Here is a 21,254-nt window from a genome sequence, read left to right as displayed (position 1 = left end):
GGGATGTTCTATAATTTGCCCAAAGCCTAGATGCAAACTCTGACCTCTCAATAAAGTCGAATTTACCACATAAAACTGCCTCCAAGTGATAACCTCCCTTGGCCTCTGCTTTCTCACAAAAAATGCACAGACCGTTTTCCATTTTATCCAGCTTCTTGTGCCTCACATTAAATAATATCTATATAAAGAGCTCCGCAGACTACCTGGCACATAGCAGATGCTCCATAAATGTTCCCTTCCCTGCTGCTGAGGCAGATTCTGAGAACTAAGAATTTCTGACCTTAAGCCAAAATCTCGCTGGGTGGTTTGACTTTTTCAGAATGGTTCCAAGAGTTTCACTGGGGCCTCATGAAAACACCTCTCTGAAGGCTACATCCCTTATATCTTATAAGTAAATAATATGGGACCCAGATTTGGTGCTTCAGATCTTGGTCACAGAGGAAGACAGAATGAGAAATGGAAAGCAAACCTAGCTATTCTGAAAGCTAGAATTTGGGCCGTAACTCCTCCAGCCTCCCCTTTGATGTGTGTGTGTGCTTATATGTGCTCAATACTTTAAGCTGTTCCATGTGTATATATTTGTGTATCTGTGTGTATATATGCATATATACACATATCCAGAAGTAGATGTATTTATATACAGATATATACACATGTAATGTTACCCTGAATAAGCCACCAGTACCACCCTTAAAGTGTCTTTAGAAAATTAACCCATGGAGTAAGCAATAATATGTGAACCATAAACATTCTTGCATGTTGGCAGATAACCATGCTATACATTCCCCTCCAAGAACTGAGAAAGAGAAGAAAGGGAGTAACACAATAGCAGAAAAATGCACTAATCAAATCCATAATCACCTTTGATGATGGAGCAAGGATTCTAATCAAAACACAATGGAGCAAAGTTGCCACAGGTTGTAAGCTTAGAGCTGCGCTCTCTTCCCAGGGGCCTCCTCTACGCTTTCTTTTTCAACATCTAAAGCACCCACAGAGAAGTTCAATCACTTCTAATTACTTTTAAAAAAAAACTAGGTGCAACTTGAACACCAGCTGCTAAAAACAGGAAATATCAAAATATTTTATATATGTATATATTTTTTCTTTTTTTCCTTGCAACTGCTTCTTAAAAATAGGCTAATGTCTCCTCAAATAGCTCAGGCATGTTACTTATCTGAAGGTCAGCCAGAGAGAGTTTCTGAACAAACACAGAGCATGTCTTTAAAACAACTCTCTGCACATGGTCCTAATTTATTCACATGTTAACAGAGCAGATGCTATAAATGTTCATACTTGGGGGAAGGCACAGGTATCTCAGTCCCAGGAAGGTAATTCAGGGGAGGTGTGCTGCTGCTGCAGAACACAGTTTCCTCCACTAGGAAGGGTGGGGGTGGGTGGGGGAGAACCAGCTGTAGGTTTATGGGAGAGACTCAAGGTAAGGGGCCTGGAGGAAGGGTAGGTGACAGTAGGGCTGTACCTAACAGCTACTTGCTGGCTAAGTTAGGTCTTTTCACACTTGATGGAGATGAACAGCAGGCTTAGGGGCAATGGGATGTCACTGGCTGAAGAAAGTTGCTGCATAATAAAACAAGGTGTCAGAATAGCCTCCTTTCCCCTGTAACTACCACGTTGAATATTCTGAACCCCAAGCTAAAAATAATAATCACCATCATTTCCCAAAGATCTGTTATGAATCTGAATCAGGTCCTTAACGGACACCCTCTCCGGATCTTCTCACAACTACCCTGCACATTCAGAATGATGATCCACCAGGAAGCCAACATGCAAATCCAATCCTTCAGCTGCAAAGCCTTTGTTCTTTCTCTTCATCACCTTTTGAAAGGGAAGATGTCAGATCTGGAGCAATGACTTGTTGCATGAAGCAACATCAACTGCTCGGTACCACTGCATGACCTTGCTCTTCATTCTCCACTATCACATTCATTCTGACTTCCTCTCCTCCCCACCAGTCACTCCTTCCCATCTCCAAAATTCAGCTCATCTTCTGTCTCCTCCAGAGGCTCTCTGGACTTCTCCAGCCATCTTGGCCTTTCCTTTGAGCACCTTGGATACCCAGCCCCAAGCATGCCTCTGAGGCCTCCCTGTGTTGTGCCCTGTTGCCCTATGTATATCAGTTATGCCTCCCAACTAGATTATAAAATCCCCAAGGCCCAGGCCATGTCCTATTTGCCTCGTAGATCTGCCAGAGCAGGATGGAAAAAGAAAGCAATGAAGAGTGGGAAGACCGCAGGCCTCAAAGCCAGACCAACCTTGCTGGACTCCCTGCCCTGCCACCCTGGATGACCGAGAGCAAGTGGCTGTACCTTGCTATGCCTCATCTAGCTCAATGGTTACAGCAATGGTCTTATAAATCAGGGCCTGCAAGTTCTAAGACAGTCTCTGTGTTTCTCCCTGTACAATATCATGGTTAAAGACATGGGATCTAGTGCCAGACTGCCCAAGTTCTAATTCTACCTTTGCTACTCACAAAGTTACCAAACTGGTCTTTGCCTCAGTTTTCATATGTGTAAAATGGGGATAATAACATTTATCTCATTTGATTGTAATAAGAATAAAATTAGTTTTTAATGTAAAGTCCTTAGAACAATTCCTGGCACATAGGAAGTGATATATAAGGATTTGGCCATTATTACCATTGTTATTATTGTTACCATGTTGTTATTGTCATAGAAAATGGATGTATCAGACCTGATTTAAGTGTTTCTGTAAAGATGAAATGAGATTATATGTAAAGAGCCTCACCCATCAGGCACTCAGAAAGTGGACATGCCCTTCCCTCATCTTCCCGTTCTGCCTGGTACTGTACTAGAAAGGTGATAGGTGTTCTACAGATCCTTGGAACAGATTGATACCTTTCCAGGGGCTTGAGAGAATAAGCCATATCTTTTCTCATTTACGGGCTATTAATGTTGATTCAGCATGCCCCATCTCTTAGGTTAGCAATATAAATAGCTACTTTTATTAAGTGTTCCTTATTTGCCAGACACCGCACTGAACACTTTACGTTATTTTTCTTAATGCTCACAACTCTAGTGGTTGTTCATGCTCATTTTTTAATAGATGAGAACACTAAAGCCCAAATAAATTAATCAAGGTGGTCACCTAGCTGGTATATGACAGACACAAGACACCAGCGATACCCACCTGACTTTAAAAGCTATGTTATCAGCCACTACACAACCCAATCTCCTGCCAAAAATCCCCTGAATAAAAGGGGAGTCAGGGGCCCCAAGAGAGCATTTGCCATTTAATTCATTGTTTCCTGAGTATCTTCTAATAATATATACCAAATTTGGGACCTGGAAACTACCAGATGGCCAGTCAGACACAGTCCTCATGCCATAACCAAGAGACTGTTCTGGAGGGGGAATGGGTACCCTATCAGGCAGACTGTGGGAGAAGCCCCGGCAAAGAAGGTAAAATCCCATTGGCCAAAATCACTTTGATGTCAGCTGTGCAGACAGGGATCTGCCACAGGGAAGACCCCCCAGAACCCCTGGGCACTGGCAAACGAGGGCAGGCAGGTAAAAATCAGGGTAGTCCACTGGAAGTGGCCAATTTCCTTAGCAGTCCATCCAAACTATGTTCACCATCAGTACACAAGGGCCCACTGAGGGCGAGAGAGGTGAAATGGGGGGATTATGGACCAAGGGCAAAAGAGGGAAGCAAAGTCTTGAGGGAAGTGGACTGTTCCAGCCCCTCAGAGAGAAGCTGAAGAACATTTTTTTTCACGGAGAGGGTGATGAATCACCTTTCCAGAGCCTATGCACTGCCAGTCCTCTGACAATGTTTGTTAAATGAAGGGTCAAACGGGCAAAGGCAGAACAGCTGCCTGGATATGAACAATTCCAGCATGGACTTTCCCTCTCATTCCTCGAGTGCTCCTCATCAGGCTCGAGGGTATGTGTCACCTCCAGTCCCGAGTCACTGTACTGACCTCCCACCGACTGCCCACTACACCTCATAAACCCCACGTCCATGGATGAAGGGAAACCCCATGCAGAAGTGTACCCTGGTGCTCACCCCCATTGCAGAGCCCACTGGACAAATCCTGTACGTAACAACAGAAGAAGAGCAGAGCACAACACCCTCACAGAGGCAGGCCCCCGGAGCACTGGAGGAAATCTTGCCTTCCTCCCACACACCATCACTCAAACCTGTCAGCTTCCAAAAATGTTTAGCAAGTGCAGCAGCAAGCGGCATGCTTATCAGCCTGGTGTGGGAGCTTAATCTGCTTTGAGGGCCTTCTCCAGACCAGAGTTCCAAAAGTCTGCTTACAATTAGCTTCAGCTCCAGTTCCCGCATCAGAAAGCCTAGGAATGTGTTGAGTTCTAGCCTCTGATCAGAGAAAGCTCCAGGAGAAGGTGGAGACGGTGTCAGGAGGGAAGTATGTGCCAAAAAGGTCAGCTGGTCTGTTGCCATTTTCCTGACACCAGCCCCAAACCACCTCCCCTCTGGCTTCCCGCCTCTCCTAACCGGACAGTCACATCCGTCAGGTCGGCCTGTCCCCAAAAGTCCCTGCTGACTGACTGCCAAGAAAATATAGCCCCCTCCTACCAGAAGAAGGGGGAAATGGAGCGGGGAGGACCAAGAGAACCTGATTGGCCCTTGCTAATTTCTGTAAAAGAGATTGCACGGCCAGGGCTTGTCACCCAGCCGAATTAAGTGATGCAGGCTCTGTCTGGAAAGGTAGGAGTCACCAATTCTCTTCAAGCCATCTCCCATCCCCACGCCCCGTCACTCGGGCTACCAACACCAGGATCTACCACCCAGGAAGGAGGGGCTTAGCTTCGGCCGCCATTCTGAGGCAGCCACCTCCACCCCCACCCTCACCGCAACAGCCAGCCAAGGCGCTAGGAGTCTCCAGCTGCCGGCCTCAGCTGGTGCACTAGTACCGCAGTCCCAGCACCTTGCCCGGAATCCCGTCACCCCGCAGGATGGGGCAGGGACAGGTCATCTTCAAGCCAAGGGAAGATGCCACCCGCGTGGTTCACTGCCACCCGCGAGCCCCTTTTCTTCCTGGATCTTACAGCCAGGCTAGGGGGCGTCGAACCCAATGGGGCCTTAGATCATTCCTTGTCCGGAACAGAATCTCTGCGGAACCGCCAGACAGACACACAGCTGCTGCTGCGGATACTGGCTTCTTGGGGCCAAGACCTCAACATGCAGGACCTCACATTTCCAGCGATGCACACGTTTTTTGAGAACATCCCGACCTTTCCTCCTCCCCAGGAAGATGCTGCAGACATGCCCGCCATCCCAGGTCTCGAAGAGCTCTTAAGGCAAACCTCCGGCACCCGGGCCACACCCACCGGCCGGCCCACTCTCCTCGCGCATCCCCCAACCTGCCGGCCTAAGGGGAATGGTTCCCTTCCCTGACCACATGGTAACCCCTTCTCCCATCCAGCCCTTTCTCCCACACCATCCCGAAAGAACTATTCATCCATCTTTCCAGAACAGTACCCCGGCAAACGGCATCTCTCACCTGGGTATCGAACCCGTTTTCCACCGAGCCGCTCTTCCGCAGCGGGAGCCCCTCCCCCGCTGGCTCTTGCAGCCCCTGCAGCACCTGCGATTTCAGGGGGATCTGGCTAGGATAGGTGGTCTTGCTCACCTCCACCTTGCTTCCCAACTTCAGGTAGCAGGGCTGGGGGCCGGCCCGGGCCGGGGGCACGTGCAGGATGGGCGCGGCGCTGTGCACGGGTTTGGGCAGTCCCGACTTCATTTTGGAGGCGACCAGGATGGCCGGCATCTTCTCCCGGGGCTTGGGCCTTCCCAGCACGTCCCTGGCAGCGGCGGCGGGGGCGACCGCTAAAGGCAGCGCGGGTAGCAGAGCAGGCGCCGGGCCTTAGCCCACGAGGCGCCCACCAGCAGCGGCTAAAAAAAAATCCCCAGGTCGGGGAACTCGAAGCAATCGGGCGAGCGCGCCTTTGGGGTGCCGGGATGGGAATGGGGGACTGGCCACGGCGCTCAGCGGGTCCCACCTGGACGGATGCTGCCGCCGGGTCTCACACCTCTCCTGGGTGGCCTTTCAAGAGCTCTGGGCGCTCAGGGGCTGCCGCCTCTTGCAAATTTCCTCCTGGGAAACAGAGGCTTGGACGCCCATATTAACTTGTCACTGCATCTCCGAAGTGAGGAGGCCCCTTTGGAAGAGACAGAGGCGGCGGCGACCCACGAGTCCCGTTCCGGAGGCTACGGGTCTGAGCCGGCGAGAGAAAGAGCGAGCAGCCAAGGAAGGAAAGGAGAGAGCAGCGAAGAAAGGAGAGAAGAAGGGCGCAAGAGTCCCAAGACGTCTCCACCGAGAGGCAGCTGCCACCCTGCTCGCGAGCACCGCAGTGTCACCCGCGACGCAGCAGAGGTGCGGCAAGAGCCCCCGAAAGGTCTCTCTTGGGGTGACAGTCACCGCTGCCCAGAAGGCCCCCGGACTGAGACCACCTTAGCGCCTGCGGGTCTGCACATGCTCCGTGAGCTAGATAGCGGCAAGGCTGTGGCCGTGGGGCGCGGGCGCCGGGACGCGCGGCTGGCGGGCCGGGCAGGGCTGCGCTCGGGAGCGGCCGCCGCGCTTCCCGGGAAGGCTGCGCTGGCTGCGGGGCTCAGCGCAGGGGAGGACAGGCTGCGGCCGGCGCTGCTGCGGCGCGCGCTGACAGCCGGGGCCGCCCCGGCGCGCCCATTGGTCCACGGTGCGCCAATCAGCGGCCGCGGGTCTCACTGCAAAGAGGGCGTGGCCTAAACTCTGGCCGCCGCCGAAACTCTGGGGCCGCGCTTGGCCGCGAGTACAAAGCGGGCTGGTGGCCGCTTTGCGGCACTGCCCCGGCTGCGCGCCTCCCGGGGGGCCCACACCCCTGCGTCCCTGAAACCCTTCTTTTGAAAAATGCCCTTTCGAACGCAACCGTCCGCCCCAGAGCCACGCGGGCACGGCTCGAGGGAAGTTTGTTTCCTTTTTCAAATTGCTCCGGTCACCTTAACGGTTTGAGTCTTCCGGAGTCACGCCCGCAGCCTCGCTGCCCCCATCTGGCTTGGGCAGGGCTGAAGCTCGTCTCCCGCTTTAAGAGCGCGCCAGCCATTTCTCTGCCTGCTCTTCCAGGCCGGCCGGGCGGGGGGCCTCCCAACGGCTTCCTCTCCAGTTTTCAAAGGCTGCACATTTCACTAAACTATTTGAAGTATTTATAGGCAAATACAATACGCAGGGAAGCTTCCCGCCCCGAGACAGCTCCTCCACGCAACCTACCACAGACTCTGTAATTAGAGTGGCCTGAAGAAGCCGGGAGAGGCTCCATGACCCAGGCAGGCTCTGGCCAAACCTTGCTGCGTTTCATGGAGCCCCTCCCTGTCCGCGCCTGGGACGCACTGGCCCCAACAGGTTCCTCGACTGGAATTCGCTGTTTGGGTTGCTCTGTGGTTTCCTCGCTGACTCAAAGTGTATGAGAATAAGAAGGAAACTGAGAGATGATCAGGCAGGCCAGACTTCGCGATTTATGAATGAGGAGCCTCCCACCCTGTAGAACTGCTTGGATTAGAATTGGGGAAGTTATTTAAGCTTACATGCATCCTTATAAAGCTTCTGTTTTCACATGTAGTAAGGTGGAGGTTTGACGACATTTACCTAATGAGCTGTTGTTTGGATTAAATGAGATGGTTGGTGCATGACAGTCATTTAGCACAAGTACCTGGCAATGTAAGAGACCAATAAAAGCTGGGTTTTATTTTCCCTGTTGTTAAATTACTGCTGCTTTCCCCCAAAGTCATCTCTGTTTATAAACTATTTGTCTTTCTTCTTTGTTTCCAGGACACTTTGTGCCCACCCTATACAGTGCTGATAGCATTGATTTAGAATAACTCAGATGCTATTAACTATGTCCCCCTGGAATTCATGTTAAACCCCTAATCCCCAATGTGATGGTATTAGGAGGTGGGGAACTTTAGGAGGTAATAAGGTCAAGACAGTGGAGCCCTCATGATAGGATTAGCACTCTTATTAGGAGAGACAGGAGAGAGATGCTTTCTTACTGCCTTGTGAGGACACAGAAGGCAGTCTTCTGTGGACCGGGAAGAGGGCCCTTACCAAGAATCTGATACCGTGTTGGCATCCTAGTCTCAGACTTCCAGCCTCTAGTACTGTAAGAAATAAATGTTTGTTGTTTAAGCCATCCTGTTTATGGTATTTTTGTTATAGTGGCCCAAAGTGACAAAGATCTCAGACCAGAGGAAACATCAAAGTCTTAACCTCTGAAGCATTAAGAAATGAGAAGGCACCTTCTTAGCCATTCTAGGTAGCAACTTTCTACTCTAGTTAGGCTGAAATGCACGGCCCTGTCTATGTCTGTTTCAGTTATCCTCCCTCTCTCTGAAATCAAGTCACACATCATTCATGCTACTTACTTAACACTTTGCCCTTTGCCATCTGATGCCACCCCCCGTACTATTGTCTCCCATTATTTAACCTGTTATTTATTGTTTCATGCATTCATTTTCATCTTAGAGAATAAACATCTTGGAATTAGGAGCTGTGTTTTAACTTTCTTTAGATCTTCTCAGTATGGAGCATAAAGCTGTGGACAGAATAGCTACCCAACATTTATACGGAATGAATGATTGAATGATGCTAGCATCAACCCTCAAGAAGGAGAGATTGTCTTTTAGATTTAGGAACATAAGGACATACGAAATATTATGCTATAAACCTCGGGACTCTTTTGCCTGCCCTGAATTCTAGTTCTGACCAGTGTACCAAGATTTGTGGAAAGATATCACAACCTTCAGCTTCTAAAGATCAGGGAGATATTCCAAAGTATTCCCATGGCCTTAATGCAGTGGTTCTCAAAGTGTGGTCCCTGGAGCTGCAGAAGCATTACCTGGAAACTTGTTTGAAAGCCCCACCCAGACCTATTGAATCAAAAGCTCTGGGGATGGGGCCCAGCAATCTGTGTTTCCACAGTCTTCAACCTAGTGATTATCATGCATACTAAAACTTGAGATATTCTGCCCTAATGAATATATCATGCATTCAGTGCATCTCCAGAACTTCTTAAACCTTAATATGCCTAAGAATCACTGGGGATCTTGCTAAAATACAGATTCAGATTCAGCTGGTCTAGAATGGGGCTGAGATTCTGCTTTCCGAGTAAGTTCTCATGTCATGCCCATGCCGGTGTTCTAAAGATCACGCTTTGAGTAGCACAGACAGCAGGAGGATTTCACCTTAAGGGCCATCTACTGAAAAGGATCTCAGAGTGCATCCATCTAGTTGGAAATAGCCGCCTGATCACTTGATAATATCTGCTATGGGTATAGAAATGGAAATAGTGAAATACATATTATGTATTTGCCATCTTTGTTTTCCTGTTTAAATTGTATTTACTGCCAAGGTCATTTTGGGGTTCTGAGACCCTCAAATATGCATAAATATGAAAAACAGTATTTCTTTTAAAGTATTTCTAATGTTCTAGGATTGGTAAACATGAGCATTTCCCTTAACCCTGTGTGTTTTATATAACTAAATTCTGATAATTCTTCATTTTTCTTAATGAAAGATCTTTCACTTGAGGATGAGTGAATCTTTTAGTCTGTTTCCAAATTTCTTTGTTTTCCTGCCTCTTCTTCCCTTTAGTAATTCTATTTGCTTTTTCCTGGAGCATTATTTATCTCCTTTTTTTTGGACCGAGTTTTGCTGTAATTTCCCAGGCTGGAAGCTGGAGTGCAATGGCACGATCTTGGCTCACTGCAGCTGGGATTACAGGCGCATGCCACCACACCCGGCTAATTTTTGTATTTTTAGTAGAGACGGGGTTTCGTCATATTGGTCAGGCTGGTCTGGAACTCCAGACCTCAAGTGATCCACCCGCCTTGGCCTCCCAAAGATTCATCTCCTTTTATATCTTTTTTTTTTTTTTTTTTTTTTGAGATGGAGTCTTGCTCTGCTGCCCAGGCTGGAGTGCAGTGGCTCGATCTTGGCTCACTACAAGCTCTGCCTCCTGGGTACACCCCATTCTCCTGCCTCAGCCTCCTGAGTAGCTGGGACTACAGGCACCTGCTACCATGCCCAGCTAATTTTTTGTATTTTTAGTAGAGACTGGGTTTCACCATGTTAGCCAGGATGGTCTCGACCTCCTGACCTCGTGATTCGCCCGCCTTGGCCTCCCAAAGTGCTGGGATTACAGGCGTGAGCCACCGTGCCTGGCCCTATCTCCTTTTAGATATTTTCTATAAACGTTCATTTTTCTTATTTAAAGCAAAATAATTTATCATAATAACCAGACAAGGGTGGGGGGGGGAAGCTATTTTTTCTCCTAGGATAAATGAGATAATTATAAGTTTCTTACTTAAATAAGATAATCTCAAATTATAAAAATGGCCTATAAGTTTACTCCTTCCACATTGATACTGTGTTGACATGAAAAACCTCATTTTAAATCAATGTTTTGCAAGCATCGGAGGCTAACGCAAGTCACTGGTTCGGAGAATGGCAAGCTGCTCTGGAAAGAATATACTATCCAGGTATCAAAATAACTTTTTTCTTTTTCTTTTTTTTTTTTTACTATCTGCACTATGGACAAGTATGCCAAGTTGAAATGACCCACCATTTTAAATTCCAACTTTGATAACCATTCTTTATTTTTCTTCTGGCTCAGAACTTGCAAAATCACCCAAATGTCAGTGATAGGCCAAATTGAAACGTATTATCAAAGCTCTCAGGACCACTGAATCATCCTAAGAGACTGGATAGTTCCCTGGTTCTAAGAGCCATCCTCAGATCAGGAAGTGCCAGCTGCATCCCTCTCTGCTCCTCAACATCAGCCACTTGTGATTAGTTGAGTGCGAATTGGGCTTCAGAGCTGACCTGTGAGTGACCAGTTCCATCAACCCATCCTTCATCTTAGTTAAAGACCCCTGTTGGCCTGACCTCCCAAGAAGACAGTCCGGTGAAGAGCCTGGAACATCTAAGGCCCAGCCTGTCACAAAAAAATGCAGGGATCTTGGGGGGAAAAGTCTACAGCCTTTTGGAGACCCTAGATTATACATGATGAGGGGAAATGTTGCAAAGTTTCTTGAATAATATAAAAAGCAAAATATTTATGAGTTTATTTGGGAGTAAAAAAAATGCACTTTTCCTTAATTTTCTACAAACGGGTTGGAAACTTATGAGACATCTCTGAGATGGCACAAAGGCTCACCTTTTAGTAGTGGCTGAGTTGAGAGGCCACCCATCTCATACTGCAGAGAAGTGAAGTAAGAACCTTAAGACATCTCTTTGGAAAGTCTGCTCATCTACTCACCCTATCAGTGACTCACTTCCAATCTCAAACTTTCTTCCAGATGGGTCTGTGTGCAAATCAGTATGCCCAATGGTAACCTCTGGGGCTTTTTTTCTGAGAACAAAGGCTGAGGGTTCCCCTACCTGCTGAAGCTAGAGTGTGAGGGGTATGTATGTGTGTATGTGTGTTCACAGGCATTTGAGTCAATGACCCAGACTAAATGTCAAATAAATATAGTCACGCACTGCATAATGATGTTTTGGTCAATGACTGACTGCATATAATGATGGCGGTTCTGTAAGATTATAAGGAAGCTGAAAAATTACTATTGCCTAGTAACAGAGTAGCAGTCATAACATTGTAGTGCAACACATTACTCATGTTTGTGGTGATACTGTGCTGCAAGTTTTATAAAACTATAGTGCACACAACCATGTACAGTGCCTAATACTTTATATAGCTGATGATAAATACTTGATAACAAATTACTATGTTGTGGGTTCATGTATTTACTGTACTATTCATTGTTATGTTAGACTGTACTCTTTCTACTTAAAAACATTAACTGTAAAACAGTCTCAGGCAGGTCCTTCAGGAGGAATTCCAGAAGGCATTGTTAGCATAGGAGATGACAGCTCCATATGTGTTTTTGCCCCTGAAGACCTTCCAGAGGGACAATATGTGGAGGTGGAAAACAGTGATATTGGCCCTGTTTAGGCCTAGGCTAATGTGTCTGTTTGTGTCTTCATTTTTAATTTTAAGAAGTTGAAAAAGTTAAAAAAAATAATAGAAAAAAGCTTATAAAGATATAAAGAAAATATTTTCGTATAGCTGTACAATGTGTTTGCGTTTTAAGCTAAGTGTTATTTCAAGAGTCAAAAAGTCAAAAAATTTAAAAGTTTATAAAGTAAAAAAGTTAGAGTTAACTAAGGTTAACTTATTATTGAAGAAAGAAAAATATTTTTAATAAATTTAGTGTAGCCTAAGTGTACAGTGTTAATAAACTCTGCAGTAGTGTACAGCAATGTCCTAGGCCTTTACATTCTCTCACCACTCACTGACTGACTCACCCAGAGCAACTTCCAGTCCTACAAGTTCCATTCATGGTAAATGCCCTATCCAAGTATACCATTTAAAAAAATCTTTTATACTATATTTTTACTGTACCTTTTCTATGTTTAGATACACAAATACCATTGTGTTACAATTACCTATGGTAATCAGTACATCAACATGCTATACAGGCTTGTAGCCCAGCAGCAATAGGCTATAGAATATAGCCTAACTGTATAGTAGGCCATCCCATCTAGGTTTGTGAAAATGTACTCTATGATGTCTGTACAACAACAAAAAAGACTAAAGACTCATTTCTCAGAACATATCCCTATTATTAAGTAATGCATGAGTGCAGGTAGCAAACCATTGATTAATCAGTGGCTCAATAATTAATACAAGGAATAAATTGTTGCAAGCCATCTATGTGCTTGGCTTTGGGCGTTATGATGGAGAGCAGATAAGAATAAGTTATTGCTCTCGGCTCTCAAGTTTCAAAGAAGGATGTAGCTGCTGTTTCTCACCTGAGGATTCTCCTTTCTTGAAACTGAAAAACAGAAACAACTCACAATCTAGTAGGGAAACCAAACAGGGGAATAAATGAATGACAAACAATATAACCAATACTCTAATAGAGGCAGCACAAAATATACAATGATAAATCAGGCACAAAGGAGGGTCAACTATTTGTGGGGTTATCAGGTATGTTGATTAATTTAATTTTGTAACAAAAAACCTAAAGTAATAGAGAGAATTTTTTTGCTTTTACCCTTAGTGTTGATACTCTAAGAGGTATGTTCCACTCTCCTACTTCTATAAGTTAAGTCTAGGAAACATTCCTTTGTTTACATCTTGCCTCATCCCACAAAGGATTAGAGGAAAGCCTATATTCAATAAAACAATGGCTAAATATAATGTAATAGAAGAAAAGGATTCTTATTTAAAACTTAGACTGTGACTACTTTCACTTTCTGTAGGTGGGAGAAGGCTGTGTAAATAAATCATATCAGTGGAAATATAAATCACATATCACTTCCTTCCATATTCAGGCACTAATATCTATTAGTGCCAAGTCTGAGATTTCAGTCTGCCAGTTCTAAGCTGCTCAAGAGGTCCTCTGAGTATATGGTCTTAGAGATACATTAGTGAGCATTTGGATATGTGAAGGTCAGCCTAGAGTCCAGGGGTCAAGCTATATTGTCATCTACAATAAGTGAGAAAAATTCCGTTTCCTGGGAGTGGTTCAATATGAAGGGCTCCCAAAAAATGGAGTGGCCAGAGCAGTGTGAAGAGCCTACTGAAGAGGACAAAAAACACAGACAAAAGTGCCAAAGTAAAACCCGTTTATTATCCCCAAATAGCAACAAAGCCTGCTATGCTACCAAATACTTGGAGTGACTTGATTTTTCTTTAGGTGGGGGAAGATTACTATTTTTTTTCAAAGAGATAAGTTTTGAATTTGGGGTTGTTTTGGCACAGAAGGAAGAGAACAGAGAAAAGAGATAGACAAGAGTGAGATCCTAAGATTAATGGGAGCAGAAATGTAGTCAGGGATGGCCACGAGAATGAAATTGTGCCTCTTCCCCATCACCCTTGCTCCTCATTCAGTGATTTGCAGAATCCTGGACAGACAGGGAATTGGATTTCCTGTTTGATGTGAGATAGAATGACCAGGCAAATTTAATTAAGAATGTCTTCTAACAAGGAGCTGGGACCAGGAAAAATGTAAATAAAAGATAAGTATCAATTATACGTGTGGGCAAACAGGTCAAATAGGGAGAGGGAAATCAAAACGTCTGGATTCTCCAGTCCAAACAGTTGGCTCTAGCTGGTATTCTGGAGTGAGCACCACCTAGGGCTTTACCTGCAAAAAGTAAAGGTGACACTGAGATGAGTATGTTCAGATTCTAGGCTGGATCTGACATGCAAGGTTTGTTTGTTTGTTTGTCTGCTTGTTATTTGTAATTCTCCACCCACTTTTTCACTATTACGGAAGACTTATTTATTTATTTATTTATTTATTTATTTATTTCTACGAATTGAGGTCTAGTTAATTCAGTTTCAAATTGATATTTAAAAATTATTTCTTTTTTTTTTATTTTTTTATTTTTGAGACAGAGTCTCACTCTGTCGCCCAGGCTGGAGTGCAGTGGCATGATCTCTGCTCACAGCAAGCTCCGCCTCCCGGGTTCACGCCATTCTCCTGCCTCAGCCTCCCGAGTAGCTGGGACTACAGGCGCCCGCCGCCATGCCCGGCTAATTTTTGTATTTTTAGTAGAGATGGGGTTTCATCCTGTTAGCCAGGATGGTCTCGATCTCCTGACCTCGTGATCCACCCGCCTCGGCCTCCCAAAGTGCTGGGATTACAGGCGTGAGCCACCGCGCCCGGCCTCTATTCTTCTTCCCACACATACGACTAGGCAACCAGAGTTGACCCAATAATAATGATGATGCTGACAAGAACTGTAATTTATGAAGTTATTCTTCTTATGTGCCAGAGACTAAGGTAAGCATTTTACATACATGATTTCTCATGCTCACAACAATTTCATGAGGTAGATAGTTATTCCCATTTTTATTTTACAAAAGAGAAAAATGAGGCCCAGAGAGGTTTGAGTATCTTACTTAAGATCCCACTGCCAATTAAGTAGAAGAGCAGGACTTAACTCCAGTGCCTGGACTCTGGACACTAGACAGTATACTGTCAAAGGAATAGCCATCATAATGATAAGCATGGAAATGATAATGTAACTTCCTGTTTCTGATACGGTTAAGATCTGCCTTATATATGGCATTTAAATGAATCCCCACAGCACTCCTGAGTGGTGGCAGAATGAGTCCATTTTAAGTTGAGGAAATGTGTGGAAAGGTTTGGTAGTCACCCAGTTTGCTAATGACAATGGTCTTAATAATAAGGCAAGGAAAGATTACCAGTTACAGGGGGTGGTCTTCGCATGATGTTCATGCTCTGAGACAGGGCTTCCTGCTATGTTCATCTGGAGGCAAAGACAACTTCGACCAGTACTCCTTAAACAAGAAGCCTAAAAATCACCCAGGCTGCTTGTTAAAGGAAAAGATACCTACCCTCTTCCACCCCCCCCAAAAAAAAACCAGACCTAGAATTCTGAAGCTGTGAGTCTGCATTTGAAAAAAGCAATGAGGTTACTCTGAATTAGTGGTCCTCCCCTTTGCTTTGCATCCTTGGCTTTACATTAGAGTCACCTGGGAAATCCACAAACTAAGGCTGTCCAGGTCCCACCCTGGACCAATGAAATCAGATTCTGGGAGTGGGCACAGGCAGTAGAATGTTGAGAAAGCTCTCTGGGTGCAGACGAATTGAAAAACATGGCTTTATGAAACGCTGCAAAGGCTTTGCTCTCACAACACTTTACAGTGGGGGATTACTGAGGCAATAATCTGGATAATTTCAATCTATGTTAACAGCCAATCTGGAAAAATCCAGGCCTTCTATTACTTTCTGAGTGAGATTTCCTTTTTGACAGAAACACTCAGCCAGTCCAGCTGCCCATGCAGCCCAAACACAGCCAGGTAATCCCCCAAATGCCGCCTCAGCTCCAGTGGTGCGGGTAGCATCAGGCAGCCTGACCCTTACTCGTTACTCTACCAGTTGCTCCTGCAGGGCCACCAGGCACTGAGCTGCGATGCTCCCCACCTCCCCACGGCTCTTTCAACACATTTCCTCTTTTGGTTACTGCTGTCATCCTGGAAGCCTTCATGCCTACCCTCTGACTCTGCCCCAGGCATGGAGCCTGGTGAGCCTCAGATGGAAGAGGCGCTCCTGGTCAATGTCTGACCTCCAGGAAGAGGCCCAGTGCCCAGGGTTTAGGACTCTGAGAGGAGGATTTGGAGCAGAGTTAACTCATGAAGATCTGTGCTAATAAAAGGATGTGTTGGCCTAAAAAAACCTCAATAGTGGATAATTTAACAAAAAGTAGAGCTTTGGTATGCATTTTGTAATTTAAAAAAATATTATTTTCTTTATTTATATATATTAGCCTACTGTTAAAATTATTTTGCTAATATATTTATGTGTGTGTACATATGTATAAATAAATATATTTATAAAGAGAAGGAAAAAGAAGGAAGGAATCATGTCGAATTGTTAACAGCAGTTCTTTCTAAGGGGTAAATTAGGGACTATTAATTTCTTATTTTATATCATTATTTTTAAAAGTTGGAATTATGGGCGGCTTTAACTTACTTTTCCATGGGATTTCCTTTATTTTTCAAATAAATATCCTCATTTGTTTTAACCTTTTATTTATTCAAGGGACACATTAGTATTATTATTATTATTTTGAGACAGGGTCCTGCTCTGTCACTCAGGCTGAAGTGCAGTGGCACCATCTCAGCTCACTGCAAACTCCTCCTTCCAGACTCAAGCAATTCTCCTGCCTCAGCCTCCCATGTAGTTGAGACTATAGGCATGCACCACTGTGCCAGCTAATTTTTGTATTTTTCATAGAGACAGGGTTCCATCATGTTGCCCGGGCTGGTCTCTAACTCCTGGGCTCAAGCAATCTGCCCGCCTTGGCCTCCCAAAGTACTGTGATTACAGGTGTGTGTGCTTGGCCTCAGAGGACACTTATTAAGCCCTGCTGTGAACCAAGCCCTGTGCAAATGTTGGTGATATGGAAATGCAGAAAACTAGCTTACATCCATCTCTGCCCTCTCCTTTTTCAGGCAGGAGAATTGAGCTCCTTCTCCCAAACTAATAAACAAAACCTATGTTAGCAATCAAAAAGTGAAAATGCAGTTCTAGTTAAAGGGAGGTTATCTGTATAACAAAGTCACTGACAAGTGGGATCTCTTCTGACACAACTAAAAACCATTACCCCAGAAATTCCGTCTATTCTCCCTTCCTTCCAGGGAAGCGGCTCGCACAGAATCATTGTCTACAGAAGTGCCAAGACCACCCCTGAGCACAAGGACTAGGAAATCAATTCTTTTCTGACTGATCTATCAACTTGCCTCTATAACTAATGATGTTGGTGGCCTCAAGACAATCTTCTTCCTGCAGAAACAGAGAAGACGGAGAGGAAAGTGGGATGCCAGAAATGAACCCTGCAGGGCACATGTAAAAGGGAATTCTAGTTAATGCTACCCCTTGGCTGAGCTCAAGGATAGTCTAAAAGCTGTCAACAAAACAGAGACACCCATGAGGATCTTTTGGGCCCTGAGAGCATTTGAAGTTGTGTGAAGATTTGAGACCATAAACAGCTGCATTGATTTCCGTTCCCTCTCCAAATCCAAGGCAAATAAAACCTCAGAGCTTCACGGGTGGAAAAAAACAAAATACACAGGAATTGTCTTTTATTTTTTGGCTTAGAAAGATATTGTTTTATAAACAGTGGGGCAAGACACTATTAAATTGTTTTCCAAAAAATTGCCTGCCAACTTTCTTGAAGCTCCACATTGCACAAGAATTTTAGACATTCGCACAGATTTATCAGAATTTTCTTTTCAAGGCAGTCTGGAAGTGCCTCAAATATGAACCAAAGTTAGTCTCCCTAAGGTTGCAGTGAAAACTACTAAGCATCATCATCACCCTGGCTTCATTTCCACAAAGTCCATCTTTTCAAAAAACATCAGAATGTTGAATTAACTCCCATTCAGAATCATTTGCTTGTTAGGGTCTTATCCTTCCCAAGGGGTACCACAAAGGGCTGATTTGAGTATGCAGAATCCAGTTTTCAAAGGCGGCTGGCCGACAAAGCTGATTTCCTGCTGAGTTATCAAAGGCAGTCTTCTAGAATCCCCTCCCATGACTGTGGCCATTTGAGCGCTTTCCTTGCCTTTGATCTCCACCACCCCATTTTCTTCTGGTTTCCCTACAGGAGAAACTCTGGCAGACCCCCCCCCCCAACCCCCAACCCCTTAGATAGTTTATTATCAGGTTCCTTTCTAAGTGGGGTAAAAGGGGAACACGGAGGCTGGATCTGGCAGACTTCACTGTGGTGCCTGGCTTCATTTCTTATTGACTGATTGAGGCAAAGTTCCTCTCACTTCTCTGATCCTCAGTTTCTTCAACAGTAAAATAGGAATGATGATGACTACTTCACAAAGTTCTTGTGAGGATTTGAGATAATGGAGACAGAGGGCCAGGTCTAAGTCTAGAACCTTATAGCTGCTACACTCATTCATTCATTCTAATAGTGTTTTATGTTGCTACCAAATGCTGGGCAACATGCCAGTCACTGGTGATAAAATGTTAGTAAGAATCAAAATTCTTTTCTCGTGGAGCTTCCAATCAGGGAAATTGTAATTACATAACCACATCAGTGAATGTATAATTACTAAGTGAGGCAAGTGCTATGTTAGCAGGTAAGACATCTTAGACCCCTTTAGATGTTTGGGGCCAGGATCTGAAAGGCAAAGAGGATGACCAGGCAAGAACGGGGCTTTTGCTCCTGCCTGCCAGTGTGCTTCGGGTGGAGGTCTGGGCATTGAGGGGTAAAAATCTGGGTCCCCAACCCCACACTTCTCTGTGTAGAGTAAGAGATAATGTCAGGGTTTCGGTTGCTCTTTTGGAAGCTATTTAGTGAAGTAGAGTCTCACAGATGTTTGCGCTTAATTGGTTGTGTGATCTTGGCCCAGTCACTTAACCACTCTGAGCCTCAGTTTACCTCTGTTGGTAATAAGGCCCACCTCCCAGATTTAGGGGGAAGATTAAAGAGAGGCAGTGGAGCTTAGTGGTTAAAAGGATGATTTTGGAATTTGATTGCATACGTGTGACTGCATGGGTCTGAACTGTGCCACTTACTGGCAGTGTTACTTTGGACAAGTTACTTAATCTCTCTGTGCCTCAGGTTTCTCATCTGTAAAATAGAGTTTATAACAGTCCCTCCCTCATAGGGTTGTTGGAATGATTAAATGAATATAGGTAAAACACAAAACCAGTGACTAACACATGGCCACCGCTACTATTATGATTACCATATTTCCTGGCACACATTAAGTATTCAAGCCACAGTTCCTCTCCCACCTACCTTAGGGCCACTGCATGATCCCTTGCTGTGGATATATCTGAATGTGTGGAAATTTCCATTGCTACGACACTAAATGAAGGCCCAGAATCTGAGGCTATGAGCCCATTGGGGATCCCTGTCCCTCTGGCTCACAGGGATCCTCCAGCATCTTGGGTAAGGGATATGTGCAGAGCTGGGGCGTCCACAACGGACCAGGCAGGAAAAGGAAGCTAGAGAGTGTGTGATGGAAGCTCCCTGTAGACACTTTCCTTGCAGTTTTGCAGGCCAGGAGAGGCACAGAGGGGCTCAACTTTTCTCATCGCAGTCCTGGATCACATCTGTCCACATCTGACCTCTTGCCTAACTAACTTGGTTCACAAGGAAATGCATGGTAAGGCTATGAATGTCTGTTTTCTCAGTCATCTATTCAAGGTGCTGCACTACTCTTCTGCTATGGAGTATCACATATGGGATAAAAGCAGATCCCTACCCCTCATCACCAATAGCTGCTTTTGTCCCAAATATACGAGGTGCCCAAGGCAATCATCTCCAAGTGAGATGCCTTTTCTTGGAAAATAGGCTTTGCTTTCAGTGACCACCTCTTCATACTGGTATCTTTCTGACTCTTCAAAATCCATAAGTAAAATCAACATACCAGGATCAGTTCAGGGGCTATGGTAACCCAGGCACAGGAAGCCAGTGGGGCTGGTGGCAGTATTTGGGGTAAGAATTAAACAGTTATGCACCAGGGTCTTCATCCCATTTAATTGCTTCAAACAATGCTTGGAAGTAATATTTTCCCCTCTTTTACAGACAAAGAAACTGAGGTACACAAGTGGTAATTTGCCCAAGGTCACACAGCTAGGAAGAACCAGCATTCAAATTCTTAATTGTCTGATTCTAAACCCCATGCTTTTCTAAGACACTCCATTTGACATCAGCAACCTGGCACAGAATTCCTGACTGTGCTTCTTGTTTGCTGAAGATTTCAGCAACAGTGTTACTGATTCACTGTGGGCCACAGAGTGGGGGCCCTAGGCCAGTTGCCCTTCTTCACGCCTTTCTCTAGCAGGTGGCTGGAAGTAGGATCTGGAACAACTGCAAAAGTAGCTAGCAGTGGTCTTCTTCATAAGGCAGGGGGCTAAGTCACAATGTCCTGGAGTTCAGGTATGGAAAAGAACTTCAGAATGTCTGGAATCCTCTAAGTGGTCTTCTCCCTCCTTCTCCTTTTTCTTACCCGCCTACACACACACATACACACACACTCTCTCTCTCACATGCACACACACACGTGAGCACTGTCCACATGAAGCTTGCATCTGGTGGGAAGGCATGCCAACCGAGGTGTTGAAATCCATGGAGAGTCATGATTTGGCACCTGTGGAGTACTTTTCAGCACTTTGGAATGACAGCTTACTTGTCCACACAAACCCTTCCAGAAAGGTTGTGTCTGTGCCATTGTGGAGGGAGGAAATCAGAGCAAAGGCTATGGGTGGCCGTGGCCAAGCTGGAGCTGAACTTTTCACCTCTGCTCTGTGGTTGGAGCCAGGAGGCCTCTCACAGGTAGCTCCTGCTCCTGGTTGTGCTCTTCACAGTCCAGGTGACCTTGGGAAAGCCACTGGCCTTTTCAAGCTTAGCTTTCTCATCTGCAAAATAAGGGGTTTTATTCAATGGTTCTCCACCAGGGCTCTCTGGGCCCACAGGGATCTAGAATTCAGTAATGGCAGTTAAGCAGGCATAATAACAGCTGCCATTTACTGAGGGCCTCTGACACATGTACTAGGTCCCTTGTGAATTATATCCCCAATGCTTAAAACAAAGCTGCAAGGTAGGGATGGCCACCTCATTTTACAGATGAGAAAAGTGAGCTTCCTAGAGGTCAAGGGGCTTGCTCAGAGTCACGTGGTAAATGATGGAGTTGGAATATCAAACCCTGGCT

General features: G+C 45.4%; 2 protein-coding genes across 10 annotated transcripts in view; one reads left to right on the top strand and one right to left on the bottom strand.

Moving 5' to 3' along the window:
- NAV2 (neuron navigator 2) overlaps window positions 1-21,254 on the bottom strand; it is a 775,852-nt gene that overhangs the window by 399,534 nt on the left and 355,064 nt on the right. For 4 of the 9 annotated variants that reach the window (XR_008669893.2, XM_055356423.2, XM_019037187.4 and 1 more), the window contains exon 1: window positions 5,507-5,773. The exons of 3 other annotated variants lie outside the window; for them this stretch is intronic. Coding sequence is in view for 5 of the 6 variants with exons in the window: in XM_055356423.2 (XP_055212398.2) it covers window positions 5,507-5,773 (267 nt within the window). In the remaining variant the exon portion in view is untranslated. Of the gene's footprint in view, window positions 1-5,506; window positions 6,632-21,254 lie in introns of those variants that run through there. 2 more of the 9 variants (XM_063711039.1, XM_063711040.1) reach the window with 2 other exon arrangements.
- On the top strand, window positions 6,014-8,164 carry LOC109028891 (uncharacterized). Its single transcript, XM_019037191.4, has one exon. It carries the CDS (start codon window positions 6,014-6,016, stop codon window positions 6,749-6,751), a length of 738 nt encoding a protein of 245 aa, XP_018892736.3. The 3' UTR covers window positions 6,752-8,164.

Source organism: Gorilla gorilla, chromosome 9, assembly GCF_029281585.2.
Source record: "Gorilla gorilla gorilla isolate KB3781 chromosome 9, NHGRI_mGorGor1-v2.1_pri, whole genome shotgun sequence".
In the NCBI taxonomy this organism is placed as follows: domain Eukaryota; kingdom Metazoa; phylum Chordata; class Mammalia; order Primates; family Hominidae; genus Gorilla; species Gorilla gorilla.
The sequence above is the reverse complement of the archived record's forward strand: the minus strand, read 5'-3'. Positions and strand labels throughout refer to the sequence as shown.